General features: G+C 40.0%; 1 protein-coding gene across 1 annotated transcript in view; it reads left to right on the top strand.

Annotated features, from left to right (window-relative positions):
• Positions 1 to 17,096, top strand: part of LOC140191058 (voltage-dependent P/Q-type calcium channel subunit alpha-1A-like) — a 597,550-nt gene that overhangs the window by 512,470 nt on the left and 67,984 nt on the right. The window contains exons 40-42 of the mRNA XM_072248133.1: positions 6,161 to 6,257; positions 13,575 to 13,680; positions 15,053 to 15,160. Of these exons, the coding sequence (XP_072104234.1) occupies positions 6,161 to 6,257; positions 13,575 to 13,680; positions 15,053 to 15,160 (311 nt within the window). The remainder of the gene's footprint in view (positions 1 to 6,160; positions 6,258 to 13,574; positions 13,681 to 15,052; positions 15,161 to 17,096) is intronic.

Genomic DNA, 17,096 nt, shown 5'->3' with positions numbered 1-17,096 from the left:
TTTAAAACATGTTCAGTTTACAACTACACTGGGCACTAATAACTGGTCTTTGACATGAAGTATTCATTTTATTCCTCCCTCTACAGATTCTGCATGAGTACTTCTGTATTTTTTTCAGATTTCCAGCATCTATAGCATTTAGCTCTTTGATCCTTGTGAATTTCCTCTGCTCCTCCCCAAACAGTGGTTCTGATTCCACAGTTCTAGCTGCTTTGGCAATTCATCTAGTTGTCATTGTGAACATTGCCTGCTGTAGGCATATGGGGCTCATGATAGATTTAAATTCCAACCAGCTGCTTGCACCAAATGCTCCAGACAGAGGGAGAGAGATCATTCAATTCATTTTCTTCTGGTGTAAAAAGGAATTATTATTTTGGCAGAGGAGAGACACAGGGTGGAGGTTTAAAACCAAAGAGTTATCAAGAATTAGAAGAAATCAGTGTTGAGTAAATTTGAGTAAAATATAAGCCTTCCTTATTTGCTTGCGCTAAACATATGATCGAGTAACAGCTGCAATCCTACCCCATTTCCATAATTGTTAGAGCCAGTGGACCCAAACTTTGGAAACTGGTAGATATACAAATGCAGTGCATCTGCCCTATTGTGTGAACTAGCAGAGAAAGAAATTGATCAATGGTTGAAAATCAATTTGACAATGCAAGGTTTTTTTTGACAAAATTCCCTCTTGCCTTCTCCAGACTTATCAGTGGACTGAATTATAAATGGTTTTGCATTTGAGATAAAAGCTTCCCTTCTTACCTTATTCGTGATGCACCTGCAGTTCTTTGCTGGGGTCTCGTCCTTGTCCACCAGTATCTGCCATTGTGTGTCAAACTTGCTGTTGTTTCTTCGTCATATGCCTTCTGGGAGACTGTTTCATTTTAACAAAAACAAAAACAAAAAAATCTCTTCACAAGCCCTGTGCTGGAAACAGCTTAAATTCATAATACATAAATTTAAAGTTGCATTGTGTTGTCAAGGCTTATCGTGACTTTGAGATGTTACAAAACTATATTGGTGTCTCATCAGAATGTCACAAAAACAAGGCCGGCCCCAGACACTGCCCTGGCCTGAGCCACTGAATCATGACAATTGGAAAATGTAGGTGATGACATACTAGCTGAAATACAGACTGCCTCCCAATATTGTACAAGCCTTCTGGTACTCACTGGTTGAACTGCCACATCAATATTAAAACCATAAGACCATAAGACATAGGAGCAGAATTAGGCTATTTGGCCCATTGAGTCTGCTCTGCTATTCAATCATGGCTGATTTATTTTGCTTCTAAACCCACTCTCCTGACTTCTCCCCATAAACTTTGCCACCCTTACTAATCAAGAACCTATTAGCCTCCACTTAAAACATACCCAGTGATTTGTCCTCCACAGCAATGAATTCCAGATTCATCATCCCCTGGCTAAAGATATTCCTCCTCATCTCTGTTCTAAATTTGGGAACAGATTTGATTAGTGAACTGAGGCAGTGAGCATAATATGATAGAATTCATCCTGAAGTTTGAGAGGGAGAAGTTATAATCAGATGAGTCAGTATTACAGTGGGGTACAGTGGCACTACAATGGCATGAAAGAGGGGCTGGCCAAAGTTGATTGGAAGGGGACACTAGCAGAGATGACGGCAAATCAGCAATGGTTGGAGTTACAGAAGCAATTTGTAAGGTATTATGATACAACCTAGAGATGAAGAAGTATTCTAAAGGGAGGGTAACACAACCGTGGCTGACAAAGGAAGTCAGCATAAAAGCAAAAAGGAAGGCATATAATATAGCAAAAAATTCATGGAAGTTAAAGGATTAGGAAGTTTTTAACAACCAACAGAAGGCAATTAAAAAGGCCATAAGGAAAGAAAAGATGGAATATGAAGGAAGGTAAACGAGGATACCAAAAATGTTTCAGATATACGAACAGAAAAAGAGGCGAAATTGGGTATGAGACCACTGAAGAAATGACACTGAAGAGGTAATAATGAGGGACGTAGAAATGGTGGATGAACTTAACAGGTATTGTGTCAGTCTTCACTGAGGAAGACACTAACAGTGTGCCAGAAATTTGAGAGCAACAGGGGACAGAAGTGAGTGTACTTTAGTTACTGTTACTAATAAGAAATGCTTGGGAAGCTGTAAGTTCTGAAGGTAGATAAATCATCTAGACCAGAGGGGCTACACCCCAGGGGTCTGAAAGAGGTAGGTGAAGAGATTATAGAGGCATTAGTATTAATCATGCAAGTATCACTAGATTCTGAAATGATTCTGGAGGACTGGAAAATTGCAAATGTCACTCCACTCTTTAAGAAGGGAGGGAGGCAGAGGAAAGCAAATTATAAACTAGCCTGACTTCAGTGGTTGGTAAGATGTTGGAGTCCACTATTAAGGATGAAGTTTTGGGTTACTTGAAGGTAAGTATGCCAAAATCAGCATGGTTTCCTGAAGGGAAATCTTGCCTGACAAATTTGTTGGAATTCTTTGGGGAAGTGACAAGCAGGATAGACAAAGGAGAGTCAGTGGATGTTGTATACTTGGACTTTCAGAAAGCCTTTGACAAGGTGCCACATATGCTGCTTAACAAGGTAGGAGCCCATGGTATTACAAGAAAGATACTAGCATGAACATAAGATTGGCTGACAGGCAGGAGGCAAAAAGTGGAAATAAAGAGAGCCTTTTCTGATTGGCTGCTGGTGACTAGTGATGTTCCGCAGGGGTCGGTGTTGGGACTGATTCTTTTCTCATTATCATAATCTCCTGCCTGTGTTTCTGTACCACAAGAAAATAGAAGCAGGAGTAGACCACCAGGCCCCTCAAATCTGGCGCACCATTCAATATCACAGCTGATCTCTGCTGTGCCAGTTTCCTATAACCCTCACTTCCTCAATCTTTCAAATATTTGTCAATATCCAATATCTAACCATCAACTGTAAAAAAAAAAACCCAAATGTATGGTAATATCAAAACAGCAGGATACTCCCAACTGCCAATTGTACATCGGTAACCAAGAGATTGGACAAAAGACCAGCTTTAATTACCTTGGTAGCTTTATATCACAAGATGCTAGAAGTAGAAATAAAAAGCATTGCCATTGCCAAAACCAACTTCCAAAAAATGAAACCCATTTTTACCAACAGACACATTTCTATGACAACAAGGCTTAGGCTACTAAAATGTAGTATCTGGTCAATCGTGCTGTATGCTTCCGAAACATGGACTATAACACCAGAACTCCAAAGAAACTTAGAAGCAACAGAAATGTGGTTTCTTAGAAGAATGCTGAAAGTATCATACAGAGATAGGGTAACTAATGAGACAGTACTCCAACGTGCCCATACAAAAAGATCTTTAATGAGAACATTAAATGAGAGGAAACTTAAATTCCTGGGCCATGTCATCAGAAAGGGAGAAATAAAATGCCTTACATTACAAGGCCGTATGCCTGGGAAACGCGGAAGAGGAAGGCAAAGAAGAAATATATGGACACTGTGAAAGAACTAACAGATCTAAGTGTGTGAGATATCATTGACGCTGCGAGGGATCGTTCAATGTGGAGAGCCATGATTGCCCAAGTGTGTAATGCGGAAGGCACATGAAGAAGATGATCCACTATCTACTGATCCTCTGAAGCCAGAAAATTCCAGAGATTCACTACCCACAGAGATCACATTTCAGTGCACCTCAGTTTCAGTTAACCAGCCCCACGTCTTGTAACTAGGACCTTGTTGAAGACTATCCTGCAAATGAGAATATTTTAACATCCACCCTGTCAAGCTCCCTAGGATCTTACAAGTTTGAAATAATGTCACCTCTCATTTTTCAAACTTCAAGAAAGACAGATCAAATGTTTAGCCATTTTTTTATATATACCCACAGTGCTTTTTTGGGTGAGGGGACCAAAACTGAGTGCAGTATCCAGTTATAGTCTCATTTGAATGGGTTTGAACTACAGGGTTACTTCACTGCAGTACAAAGGAACATGCAGGCTTAACCATTCCGCTGCACCCGCAATGGTCTTGCTTACTCTTCCAATAATCTGCTCCTTGTGCATCATTCCATCATCCCTGTGTATGCTGACCTATAATGGTCCCTATTATGAAGCACAATTCTTGTTTATTCTATTGATTCTATTCACCTTCCCACTCTGAAGGCTTCCCTCTCCACCACCATGCCCCCCTCACCCAGTAAGTAAAGCTAACTTGATTAAATGGTTAATCAGTCCTGTTTAAAGATGTTTACTAACTCTACAAGCCACACAATTTGAATTAAAATAGCCATTTGTCAAAGTTGAATTAGGCTAGTGAAACCTTTACAATTCTCTGCAACTTTAAATAATTGATTGGCTGGTTTGTTAGCATTTTTATTCCAAAAGCTATACTTCCCAGAATTCAGGATACCTTGTGCTACAATTTGCCCTGCAGCTTGGGGACTGTTATCAATTAAGTGTGATGATACCACAAGTCTACTTGAAGATCCAGAGGTAATGGCAATCAGTTGCTAATGCATGGGAAGCCTCTCGGCCCATTATGTTCATGTTGGCTAAATGACAACCATTGGAAATATTTGCTGGATGTTGCATTGTAGGTTCCAGCACGTCAAGTGTATTTCAAATGTAGTTGTAGCTTCTGCTTCTGCCACCCTCTGACAATAAATTCTAGATGCACAATATAGTTTTTTTTTAAATCCACTCTCTTCTCCAGTAACCTTTAATCTGTGGAACATAACTGACCAAGCCTCACAGGACCTTCCTGTTAATTCTCTTTGGCTTCCTGAAACTTCAAAGCCTCTTGGTTAAATCTCCTCTCAGCCATTGTTGTTCTGAAGAGCATTAAATTGAGCCTCATAACTGAACTTCTCAATCCCTGACTGCATCCTCTAAGACCACCCTCATGTTCTCCTCCCTGCAGTGTGGTAAGCAGAATAAACATTGCAGTTGAAATGTGATTCTAAATAAACTTTTGAAAATGAACCCTTAACCATAGGCTATCACTTTACACAAATGCAAGAATAATATAATTTAACATATTATTCAAATACAGCTGCCCACAGAAATTGGTCTTCATTTTGTTTGCTTCATGATGGTGTGCAGTCTAGTGGCTCTACAACAGAGCTATTATTCTCTGAGGTGATCGCAACATCTACCAAGCCCAGTCAATCAAACAGACTGAACTGAAGCAAGCACTTTGCATTTTAAAATCATTTCTGTGAAAGATCCTTATAAGTCAGGTTTTTATGAATTCATTCTCAGGGTGTAGGCATTGCTATATAGGCCAGCTATGATACATGTGAATATAGTACTGTAAATAATATATCTCACTACTATATTCTCTTGGGTATCATAGCTGGCCTAAATAGCAATGCCTACACCCCAAGAATAAATTAATAAAAACCTTAAATCTGTAGTCCATGTGGTAACTGGATGTGGTCCTGGACTTATTTCATAATTTACTGGCATAATTCACATATTACTATTTAACTATTTATTATTTCTGTAACTATTACTATTTACTAATAGTAGTATTACTGTTACTATCTCTATTACTATTTATTATTTATGGTGCAATTGTAACGAAAACCAATTTCTCCCGGGATCAGTAAAGTATGACTATGACTAAAGGCACTTTCAGGGTGCAATCAGGGACAGAGTTCCCATTTCTATACCCAGAAAAATAGTGATCTACAAACGTATTTCCAAGTTGGGATGATTAGTGAGGGGAAGGTATACAGTAGGCGGTTGTGATCTTCTGTATCCGTTGCCATTGACATTCTAAGTGGTTGAAATCACAGGTTTGGGCCTTGCTGTAGATAAATTGCAAGTGTCAGTACAATCAGGTTCATTTCTACCTCCATGCATACACTTGGTTTGGTACCTTAACCCATGCCCAGGAATTGGGAATGGGTTAAGACATTAATTCAGGTTGTGGCTTTTGCTGCTAATGAAGGGTTGGGATTGATGCTCACAGATGGGCACCTTTATAAGGTGCATTGGTTAATGTGACTGCCTGCAAACTACAAACCAGCCAATTGGGTTTTCTGACGTGCTGTTCTGTATGATGATTTTTATTTTACCTAAAGCTGCTGTGTGTTAATTTGTGAAAGTTCTGCTCTGTTTTAACCTCACAGCCTTGTTTTCACTAACTGATTGTATTCTTTTTCCAGCGGCCGCATTCATTATAAGGATATGTACAGTTTATTGCGTGTAATCTCACCCCCTCTGGGCTTAGGCAAGAAATGTCCTCATAGGGTGGCCTGCAAGGTTTGATTTCCAATAAGCTACCAACCTCGGCATCAATGAATGAGTGTGCTTCCTTCTTGTTTTGCATTTCTTGGAGTAGAATGTACAGGAAAATGCAGTCAGCTAGACAATCCAGCATGGAAAATGCACATATTTACCTCAGCCTCAGCCATTGCTGCTTGTTTGAACCAAAACCACTTGGCATCTTGGGTTTAGTACTGTTCATTAGTGCTGTGGGGACAGAAACTGCATTGACAAAGACTGCATCTCCTCACAACAGATTTATCTTTCTGTGCGTCTATGCAATAGTTAGACATTGCATAGGAATTGAGTGAATTTCTGCGACTGACAGACCCGTAAAGAATAACCTTCTAATATTTTTTGTTTGTTTTTGTTTGTTTCCTTCCGTTTTTTTATCCTTTCCGTTCGTCACGGACGCATCTTCTTTATTGTTTCATTTCTGCTGCACAGTGGCCGCATCAGTTACACTGATATGTATGAGATGTTGAGGCACATGTCTCCGCCTTTAGGCCTGGGGAAGAAATGCCCTACGCAAGTTGCTTATAAGGTAGAAACGTGTCCTTAGTGTTCAGTGTGTCGGAGAAGCTCTGTGACCTTTGAACTGTTAGGATCAGGGTTCGTGCAGTCCAAATGAAGTGGGAGGAGTCAGAGGGGATTATTAATAAACGTAATCTACTTATAAAGTTGATGGAACAATTACCTCAAATCATCCCAGTTTTATCTAGTTAATTTATTTTACCAGTACAGTTAATTGAAACCCCTGTCCACACCCATGGAGTATTTTAAACCAACAATTGATTCACGGAGTACTGGTTGAACAACTTGACCCTGGTTGTGATATTGAGCTAAATAAACCTCATCCTTTGCTGTTGAAATTTATAAATGTGGCATCAGTGAGCCTGGAAGTCAAAGCTCGCTCTACCTCACAGAAACAAACTCTCGTGTTCTTCCCTGAACCCACATTCCTTTAATACCTTCCCATCAGTCCCTCCCTTCCAATCAATTTTCATTGGCTCAGTACCTTGTCAGAAGAACTGACACACAATCAATCAACTGCTGCCGAGATACTACCAGTCTTCTTGAATTATCTTGTGAGAAAGTAATGTAGAGTGGAATCAAATCCTTCAGAGATTCGATAATTCATTTTGGAATCTCAGTTTATACTCACTATTGCTAAGCTATATTTAGATATAGCCCAGATCTCACTCATTTATCATTCATTCCCAAATGCCCCTGAACTGAAACAGTCAAGAACCAACCACCTTTCCGGGTTTGGAGTCACATATGGGCCAGACCAGAGATTAACAGCAAAATTCCTTCCCTAACTCATAGTAATGAACCAGATGGAAAATTATGACAACCTTTAGGGTCGCATTTACTTTAACTAACAGTCCAGTTATTCAAAGTTAAATTACCCAGTTAAATATCGTAGCTACTGTGGTGGGATTCAAACTCAGCGATCCAATAACATAATAACTGGTACCATAGCATTCCTGTCCCTGCAAGCTAACATTTTCATAATTCCTCAGTTTGGTTTTATTCAAGATAAAGAATCGTGAACTTAGCAACCATTGGTGCTTCATAGTCTAGGCCCACTTTTTTTCCTTGTCTCCCTCGAAAGCACCAATTCTTGTAGCTTCCACAAATACTTTTAAAATGCATTCTTTGTTTCTGGGCTTTACTGGCGAGGCCAGCATTTACTGTCCCTTGCCTATTCCTAATTGTTCTTGAGAAGTTGATGGTGGGACAACCTCTTGAACTGCCACAATCCAAGCAGTGAGGGTGCTCCCACAGTGAGGGGAGCCCCTGCAACAATAAATGAACAGTTAGGGCGATTGGTGGCCTAGAGGGGAACCTGAAGATCAAGGTGTTCTCATCAGCCTAGACATGAGTGTTGGCAGATGACTTGGCTGATGGGATGGTGAGGGGCATGGAAAACTAACACTGATCCTGCCTTGAGTTGATGTGCATGGCCCAGTATTGGTTATAATGGAAATCAAAGAGCACAATCATAGCTTTTTTTCTCCCATAAGCATTGATCTAACTTAGATTTCACCTGTTGTCAGCAAGTGACAAAGATGGACCCTGACCTCTGTATCACAGTCCGTACAGTTGCTCATTTGCCCTTGAGTTAACATTGTCCCCTTTAAATGATTCCAATCTTCAAATGAAGACCCTCCAGAGATGATCCTGCTTAAACAGTTGCAGAACAACTTAGCATCTTCAGTAATCTCCTTTGCAGTCACATTCTACCAGATGTCCAGGTGCAGAATTCCCAAGTTCAACACCGTTGTTGATCCCCTAGAGATTTGGGGAGATCCAGTGAGTCTGAGATCTGAACATTTATACGGAAATAGCAATATTTACAAAGTGTCCCCAAACCACCTTGAACTCTTTCACATTCTGAATATTAAAGAAAGTTTCAACCCTGTCCTCTTCAGCTTTGCAAAATCTCAATTGGGAAGAATGGAAATTACCATTTATTTAATGGATCCAAACAATATTTTTAAAAATATATTTGAAAATATAAAGTTATTTGACAAAAAGCACACTCCCCTTCCTGTGGGTTGCATGACTTTTGTTGTGTGTTTCAGAGAGGGCAGTTCAGTTTCTCTTCAGGTATTTAGGCTGAAGGAGAGCAACAAGTACTCTTCAAGTTCACCTCTGAATGTTTAGCTGTTACTAACTTTTCCAGCTATTACCTATTTTCTTTCTGTCAATGCAGTTCTAACCTGTATTGGTCCCTTTATTCCCTCCATACCACACACCTAGTTAATCATGAATGCGTTCTCTTCATCCTGCATGCTGCGGTGTAAAGATGTGCCAACATTGAAAGGCACGTCTCGTGCAAAACAATGAGGCAACCCCAACTTTTATCCATGATAGATAGATTGGTGTTGATTTACTTGTCCACATCATGGCATATTTATTGCTAAAATCAATTTCATTACTTTCTCAATTGCAAACATTATGAATAGTGTTAACTGAAATACTGCAAATTCTATCCTCCAATAACACTACAGCAGAATACCTCATTAAAAGTTCCAATGTTGGCAAAACAATGCACCAAACCGAGGCATGAATTCTCCACTTAAAATGCACAATAATTCATGATTTCCTCTCTTTTCTAGCCCATGGATAATATTTCTTTTCTGTTTTGTCTTTCTTCTCAAACTTCTTCTTTTAAATCCTTAAGACAATATAAACATCCAGTTTTTAAGCATTAGGGACTGGTTGTGAAGGCAGCAATTTTGATCTCATGTAGAGTGTTGTTGCTGGAATCAGGCTGTAAAAAATAAAGATGCTCAATCTTTGCTTTAGATCATGCTTTAGTGCTGCAGAGTTTTTGCCCTGTATCTGTGGGAGATCAAAGAAATTTATCCCATGAAGGGGCATTCACCATCGTAGCCATTCCAGTTGAAGGAGAACTACACAGAGTAATCCACTTCCCAAATATGCCCTTTGTTTGCTTTATTTACAGGGAAAGGCAAATTTCAGACACCAACAAATATCTAGAATAATTATCATGGAGTTCATATTACTTTAAACTTTTTCTATAATAGCCAATCAAGTCTTTTGTACAGTATATTAGACAATAGGTTGAGATGGGGCAGGAAATATGGTTTAGAAAACTGCTGGCTTAAAGTGCAAGGTATTAGAACAGCCCACGTTCACGGACTAATTACTGTTCACACCGAGTGGTTTTTACTCTATCCTTTGTCTGATGCCCCTCACAGGGAGATGATTTAAAACAGCAATTGGTTAATGAACAGTGGTGGCTGATCTTGTATCCTACCTCATGGAAGTTGTCCACCCTCCCCTCTGATACTTCTCAGCCTTGGATGGTCCATATATACCCCTCCCCATTCACTACCGAATGCTGCCCACCCATTTCTACTGTTCCTTAGCTGTTGACCCCCGACAAATGCTTAAAAGTAAGCAATTTCAGTTAGTACTTCATCAGCCTCATCCTTCCTTGCCCTTCCTGTCTCTGTATCCCGCTCCAGCACTATAACCTTAGATCTCTTGTGTTCCTTCACTGCTGGACACCCAAGATCATTCCCAAATGCAATTGTTTCACTGTAGGTGATTATAGCTGCAACTGCCAAGCCAAAACCTCTGGAATCCACTCAATAAATAAATCTCTCTCTGCTATTAAGATGATAATTTAACCTCCCTTCTTGGCCAAGCTCCTACCTACCCTTTTATCTACTTATGTGGCTCAGCTTTGATGCTTTGTTTGACGATGCTCATGTGAAGGAACAGAGGACATTTTTGCTGCTAGTCCAATGAAATAGCATTCATTTCATTAGAACAGCAACAAAATTGTTCCCAGTATAAACAATAAGTACTCTTACTGTAATTATTGCTTATATTGTTCAACAACATCAAACTGTTGCTGTTGTTGAACAATATATACATCTAATTACGCTATATATTCCACTGTGATTTCATAACATCCCATTCAACAGGAACAGTACCTCAAGCCAATTTTGTTAGTAAAAATTCTTGGCTATTCCATGTTCTAATTTCACCATTACTTTACTATTTTTGATTAACATAAATCTATTTATATCAATTTAAAATCAATGCCATTTGTGGAAGAGTTCCAAATTTCCCCTGCACTCTACAAATATAAATATTTCCTGCCTTTAGTCTCAGAAGAACCCTGACAAACCCTCAAAAGCAAGCAACTTTTCATCTTCATATCCTGCTGCCAGTATATACTTCAGTATGTACTTTAGCTCCCGTCAGTTTCCCTTAATCAATTCCCCCCACCATTGACTTCTGAATTTCAGACAATGCAACTTAGTTGTATAATTACTTGTCGTAATTGTCAACACTTGGACCTCTTATTGTCTTTATGAATCTTACACTGTCCATACAAGCACAATCCATCATTCTACGATGTGTCCAGAACTGCTCCGAGTACTCTAGGTGTAGTCTGGCCAGGACTTTGATTAACTAGGGGGAAAAAACATCTACCTCTTGAACTCCAGATATAAAGGTCAGCATTATTCTATTATTCTTTGGAAACTGTTCATGAGTTTTTAATGACCCAAGTATCTGGATCTCTAAATGCACCTCCACTTCATCCATCTTTCATTTGTCCAGCATTGATTCCTATATTTGACACAATATATGTTTAAACTGTCAAACTTATGTCCTATCTAAATTGCTATGGCACTGCTATCTGCCACGTTTGTCAAACCTGAACACGAGGATGTTGATGCCATCGTCGAACACATTCCCTATGTTAATTATATTACCTCAGTAATTAACTAGTCCACCAATCACACCTTTCAATCTGGAAGCAATCTGCTGTGTATCTGATTAAAAATTCAAAGCTTTCACAAACAGTGGCAGTAGATGATGCCAACATTAGGCATTCCAAGAATCACCTAGCTGGTAAAATTCTCTATTAGAAGGAAAGTTTCATTTTGGGGGTGATACTTTCATTAAAAAAAAAATTCACAAAATTTATTCCCAACACCTCATTCTGACAGTAGAGCCAGCCTCTTCATTTCTGGATCACACAACGACTGATAAGTACAGTTTATACTCAGAACCTGCCCAAATATTTTAAGAAATTTAAATATTTTGTTTTTTTGGAATTTGTCCTCTGAACTTTACCCTCTGGTTTCCACAGATGTCTCCATTCATCTGTAATTTTTCCCTTCCATCCATGGGCTTTTCCTTTATTTTCCTAACCTTCATCCTCTTTGACATTCCATGTTCTTCCTGATAAGGCTACAAGGAGTGCCAGGAAACTTCTGTGCTGTTGGGGAGAATGGTTTATCAAGCTTTTGCATGCCATTTCTGAGCTGCTGTGGCAACAACCACATGGATCATTTTACCATCAGTTGAATAACCCTTACAGTAGCAGTGAGTGTAGGCAACCCTTACTCAATGTACCCTCCTCCCTGCACAACATTGCTGCAGAGATGTTGATCACTTTACCTTGGACCCAAGCAGCTTCTGAGTACTCGCACAAGATTAGTCATTCATTGACTAAATCAGTCCTGTTACATACTCCCAGAGATTTTAAAGTCGGCCATGCAAGAAGAGAGTGAATTGAAGTTGCCAGAGATGTGTCACAGTTGGATATGGACTCCCTAGTAATTCATGAAAATTACTGGGTTTCTGGTGACATTGAAGCTCCAGTGGTGGGCACAGACCCATTATTTGGCAAAAACAAAATGCACGCATCAGTTGGAGATTGTGGCTTTTGCGTCAACACCCTGATGATGAATGGTTGACCATTCCCCACTCCCAGGAGGAAAACTCAGGCAGGACTACATTTTGGATTCTGAACCAAAGAATAGCAACTCTGGCGTGAGCAGACCTCATGTTTCTGTAAGGCATCTTGTATTCAAAAGTCTGTCCAGCTGATATTAACTTAATACTGTCCAAACTCTTGTGAGTTGCACTTCTCAAATTTATTTTATCAAATATAAGGTGACAGTCCCCACTCTTGTTTATTGGGATACTGATACCAAGACAGATTTTTTATACAAGCTTTTAGGGTACAATACAGACAACAAATACAAAAATATTGTGGCTTTACTCCCCTTGGTATCTCCTTTAAGGAACAACCTTTGGAACAATTGAGCTTTAAGTGGTGCCGACCATTCCTCAATCAGCACAAGTCAAGTTCTGTCACTTTTTACACCTACTCATGTGTAAACCTCTTTTCATCCTGTTTTTACCATGGTCTCCCTCTCCCCATTATCTCTCTCTCTCTCCCCTCCCTCTCCCATTACTGGCATAACACTTCTCTGATGAAAATATCTTTTAAATCCATTACTTCAATTGCAGCAAATGCACCATCTCTAATTCACGTAGGAACAAATGGATGCCGCTGTTAATGATCTCTGAATGATGCTCCATTGCACTGGGAGAGCAGATTTTAAGCATTAGCATAGCTGCCAATGGAATCCAGCGTCTTATCCTTAGAAGCTTGTGTGTTTAGTGTAACTGCATTGCTTGTTCTGTGGGAGTACCTGTGTGCATGCTGCATGTGTCTGCATCCCTCTGTGTTTGTGAAATGGATGTCAGTACCTCAGCTGGATCTGGGAATGCCTATGCATTGTGTTCTGTCCCGCGGACTCTGTGCGTGTGCGTATGTGTTTGTGAGAGAGTGGGTGTTTGTGTGGATGTGTGTGTGCATTGTATTTGATTGCAGCTGTGTCTTAAGTACACAAATGGAATGAATTATTTGAAACTACATTGAAAGGAACCTCGATTGCCTCTGCTTTGCACCAGATGGCTAATGGTGCTTTGGGCTAGGTCTGTTGTGTGATTGCTTCTCCACAGAGGCTCTTGCGAATGGACTTGCCAGTTGCCGAGGACAACAGCGTGCATTTCAACTCCACTCTCATGGCTTTGATTAGAACAGCCTTGGACATCAAAATAGCTAAAGGTAAGGCTCTATCACCAATGTCCTGCTGCAGGAAATAACAAACAAAGAGAAAATTCACTCAAAGGCATCCAGGCATTTGCTGAGTATCTGACTCCTGTGGCATCATAAGATAAAGGAGCAGAATTAGGTCATTCAGCCCATCAAGGCTGCTCCACCATTCAATCATGACTGATTTCTAACCCCATTCTTCAGCCTTCTCCCCATAACCCCTAACCCCATTACCAATAAAGAATCTAACGACCTCCACCTTAAATACAACCATTGACTTGGCCTCCACAGCTCTCAGTGATAACGAATTCCACAAATTCGCCACCCTTTGGCTGACAAAATTCCTCCTCCTCTCAGTTTTAAGGGTACATCCACTTTTTCTGAGGTTGTGCCCTCAGATCCTAGTCTTTCCTACTAATGGAAACATCCACTATGTGCAGGATCACTGTCATTGAATAGACCATAGGGTGATCATTTACTTTCCTTTGTTTACAAGACGTGAGCATTGTTGGCTGGGCCAAATCTTAATGCATGTCCTTAGCTGGCTTTGAACTCTCCATGCAGAGGTCAGTCACATTTAATCACATTGCTGGACTCACACATAGGTCAGACTAGGCAAGCACTTTCTCCTGTTGAGGCATTACATCCAGAGGGTACACGTGGGTCAGGTTCATGAAATCCTCCAAGTGTTTTCTTACCTTCGAATCAGTAAACTGAATGGTTCACACCCGAGTCAGGAGCCTAGTCTGACTGTCTAATGTACTGCTACAAAACAAAACCTGCCTTAATTTCTCATCAGTGCACTTCACAGCAATTTGTAATCCCTGTTTGGATCACAAGGTCATTTAATCCCTCAAACCTGGTGAGATCAAGCCAGATCCGTAACATAACCTATTGCTCCATTTTTCTTAATATCTTATTTAATTAGAAATTTACCAATCTCAGATTTAAACTTTACATTTGATTCAGTTTCAAATCTCATTTATGATAGGAGCTCCGAATTTCCACTGCCCAGGCTCTAATTATTAATCTTCCCCTAATGTTAGACCACAATCAGCAGAAGTGGTTTCTCTTAATCTGCAGCTCATTCCCCCTTAATAGCTAAATATTTTAAGGCATGCAGTAGCTACAGGGCTATTTTGTTTCTGGACAAGGAAAATATCTTGCCAAAAGGTAACTCTTAATGGCCTATACACTGCAAAGTGTAGTGACTATGCCGAATCAACCCCATATGCTAGTCACATTTGAAGATGATATTTTAAATATGGTGGCAGAGGAAATATGGCTCCTCATAGGTTGCCCATAGAGACATTTCTTGCAGCCATGGTGGCTTAGTGAGCATTAAATATATTGATCAATCCCATATTGCCTATTTCTTTGTTAGGAGGGGCTGACAAGCACCAAATGGACCGGGAATTGAGGAAGGAGATGATGTCCATTTGGCCAAATCTCTCCCAGAAGACAATTGATCTGCTAGTGACACCTCATAAATGTAAGTAAAGCTTTATTTTGCTTCTTCCCTTGCCATCTCCCTAGGTTTTAACCAACCAGTTAGCCAGATTCCTGTCATGATATTGTCAGTAACAATCTTCTGACAGGAACATGACTTGAACAAGATGGCCATTTAACTTATTCTGCCAATCTTAGATTTAAAATTAGGAATTGACTTATTATCAAACACCTGTTGGAAGAAAGTTCCAAATTTCTATCAATCTCCCGCATGTCTTTCCTAACTTCATTCCTGAAAAGATTGGCTCTAAATTTAGATCTTGCTGCCCAGCCAAGAACTCAGTAATTGATGAAAACTGTTTGTCTTCATCAACCCCCAGATAGCTCCCTGTAATACGTATCTTGAAAACTTCAATTAAATCTTCCCTTGACATGTGAACTCTAATGAATACAGGCCTAGTTGTGCAATTGTGTCGTGTAATTTTGTTCAGACTCATTGGTAAACTAGTGTGACAGCTCATTTAATACATCCTTTATTATGCTGCCTGGAATGGCTTTCAGCCATCCAATGCTCCTTGTGTGGTCTAGCCTGAGCTTGAATTGCTGAAGTATTACTTCTACTCCTTTGCGCTCCAGTTCTCTGAATGTGAAGATCAGGATTCCATTACCCTGTTTAAGTATTTTCCGAAACAGTGCAAGGTAATTTAATCAGTTGTGTACCCAGACCTCCACTGTTCTTGCTTTATATCATTTAGACTTTATACCTGTTCTATTTTTAGATGTAAATAAAAGAACATATACTTACCTGCATTGAAATCTGTCTACCACAGCCTTGCCCATTTGCTCAATCAGCTAAAATATTTTTGTAAGGTTATATTTTAATGTCCTGCCTACTGTTCTTGTTTTCATTTCATTAGCTCAAATGTCAAAATGAACCAGTTTCCAATTTCATCTCCATTTCCTGAAAGGCAAAAAACACTGCAGCCACAAGCTATACGCTACATGTTTGTTTTGTTATTAGCAGTTCTTGATAGCTGGATTTCCTCACGTGCTTAATTAACAGTGAACCATTCCTGCTCTGAAACCAGTGTTTCTCTGGTGTAGAGTAGTGCTGTACATTTTTGATGGTGAAAACTTAAACCCAAAAAATGGCATTCTGGAATCAGGTCCTGAATTTAACTTCAACACCACTGCTTTAAATTTTGGCAGCAGCAATTAGCTTGACAACTTTGGTCTACATGCTATCATAGGCATGCCCTCTGTTCTCTCCTCATACTCTCCACAATTTAAAACATGCTTGTTTCTTACTTTTACAGTACAGATCAAAGGTCATTCGCCTGAAATACTGGCTCTATATCTCTCTGTGGATGCTGCTTGACCGTCTGAGCGTTTCTAGTCATTTCTGTTTGTGTTCTAGATCTCCAATAATTGTGATTTTTTTTATTGTCGTTTTTCACCCTGTACTTTACAAGAACTAAAAACATAAGGAATAGGAGCAGGAGTAGGCCATCTGGCCCATCAAGCCTGCTCCGCCATTCATGACCTGATCTGGCCATGGACTCATCTCCACCTACCTGCCTTTACCCCATAACCCTTAGTTCCCCTACTATGCAAAAATCTATCCAACCTTGTCTTAAACACATTTACTTAGGTAGTCTCCACTGCTTCATTGGGCAGAGAATTCAACAGATCCACCACTCTTTGGGAAAAGCAGTTCCTCCTCATCTCCATCCTAAATCTACTCCCCTGAATCTTGAGGCTATGTCTCCTAGTTCTAATCTCTCCTACCAGTGGATACAACTTTCCTGCCTCTATCTTCTCTACCCCTTTCATAATTTTATGTTTCGATAAGATCTCCTCTCATCCTTTCTAATGAGTACAGTCCCAGGCGACTCAATCTCTCCTCACAAGCCTCTCTCCCTCATCTCTGGAATCAACCTGGTGAACCTCCTCTGCACCGCCTCAAAAGCCAGTGTATC

This window comes from Mobula birostris, chromosome 32 (assembly GCF_030028105.1).
Source record: "Mobula birostris isolate sMobBir1 chromosome 32, sMobBir1.hap1, whole genome shotgun sequence".
Classification (NCBI taxonomy): domain Eukaryota; kingdom Metazoa; phylum Chordata; class Chondrichthyes; order Myliobatiformes; family Myliobatidae; genus Mobula; species Mobula birostris.
This window is presented reverse-complemented; position numbering and strand designations above follow the sequence as displayed.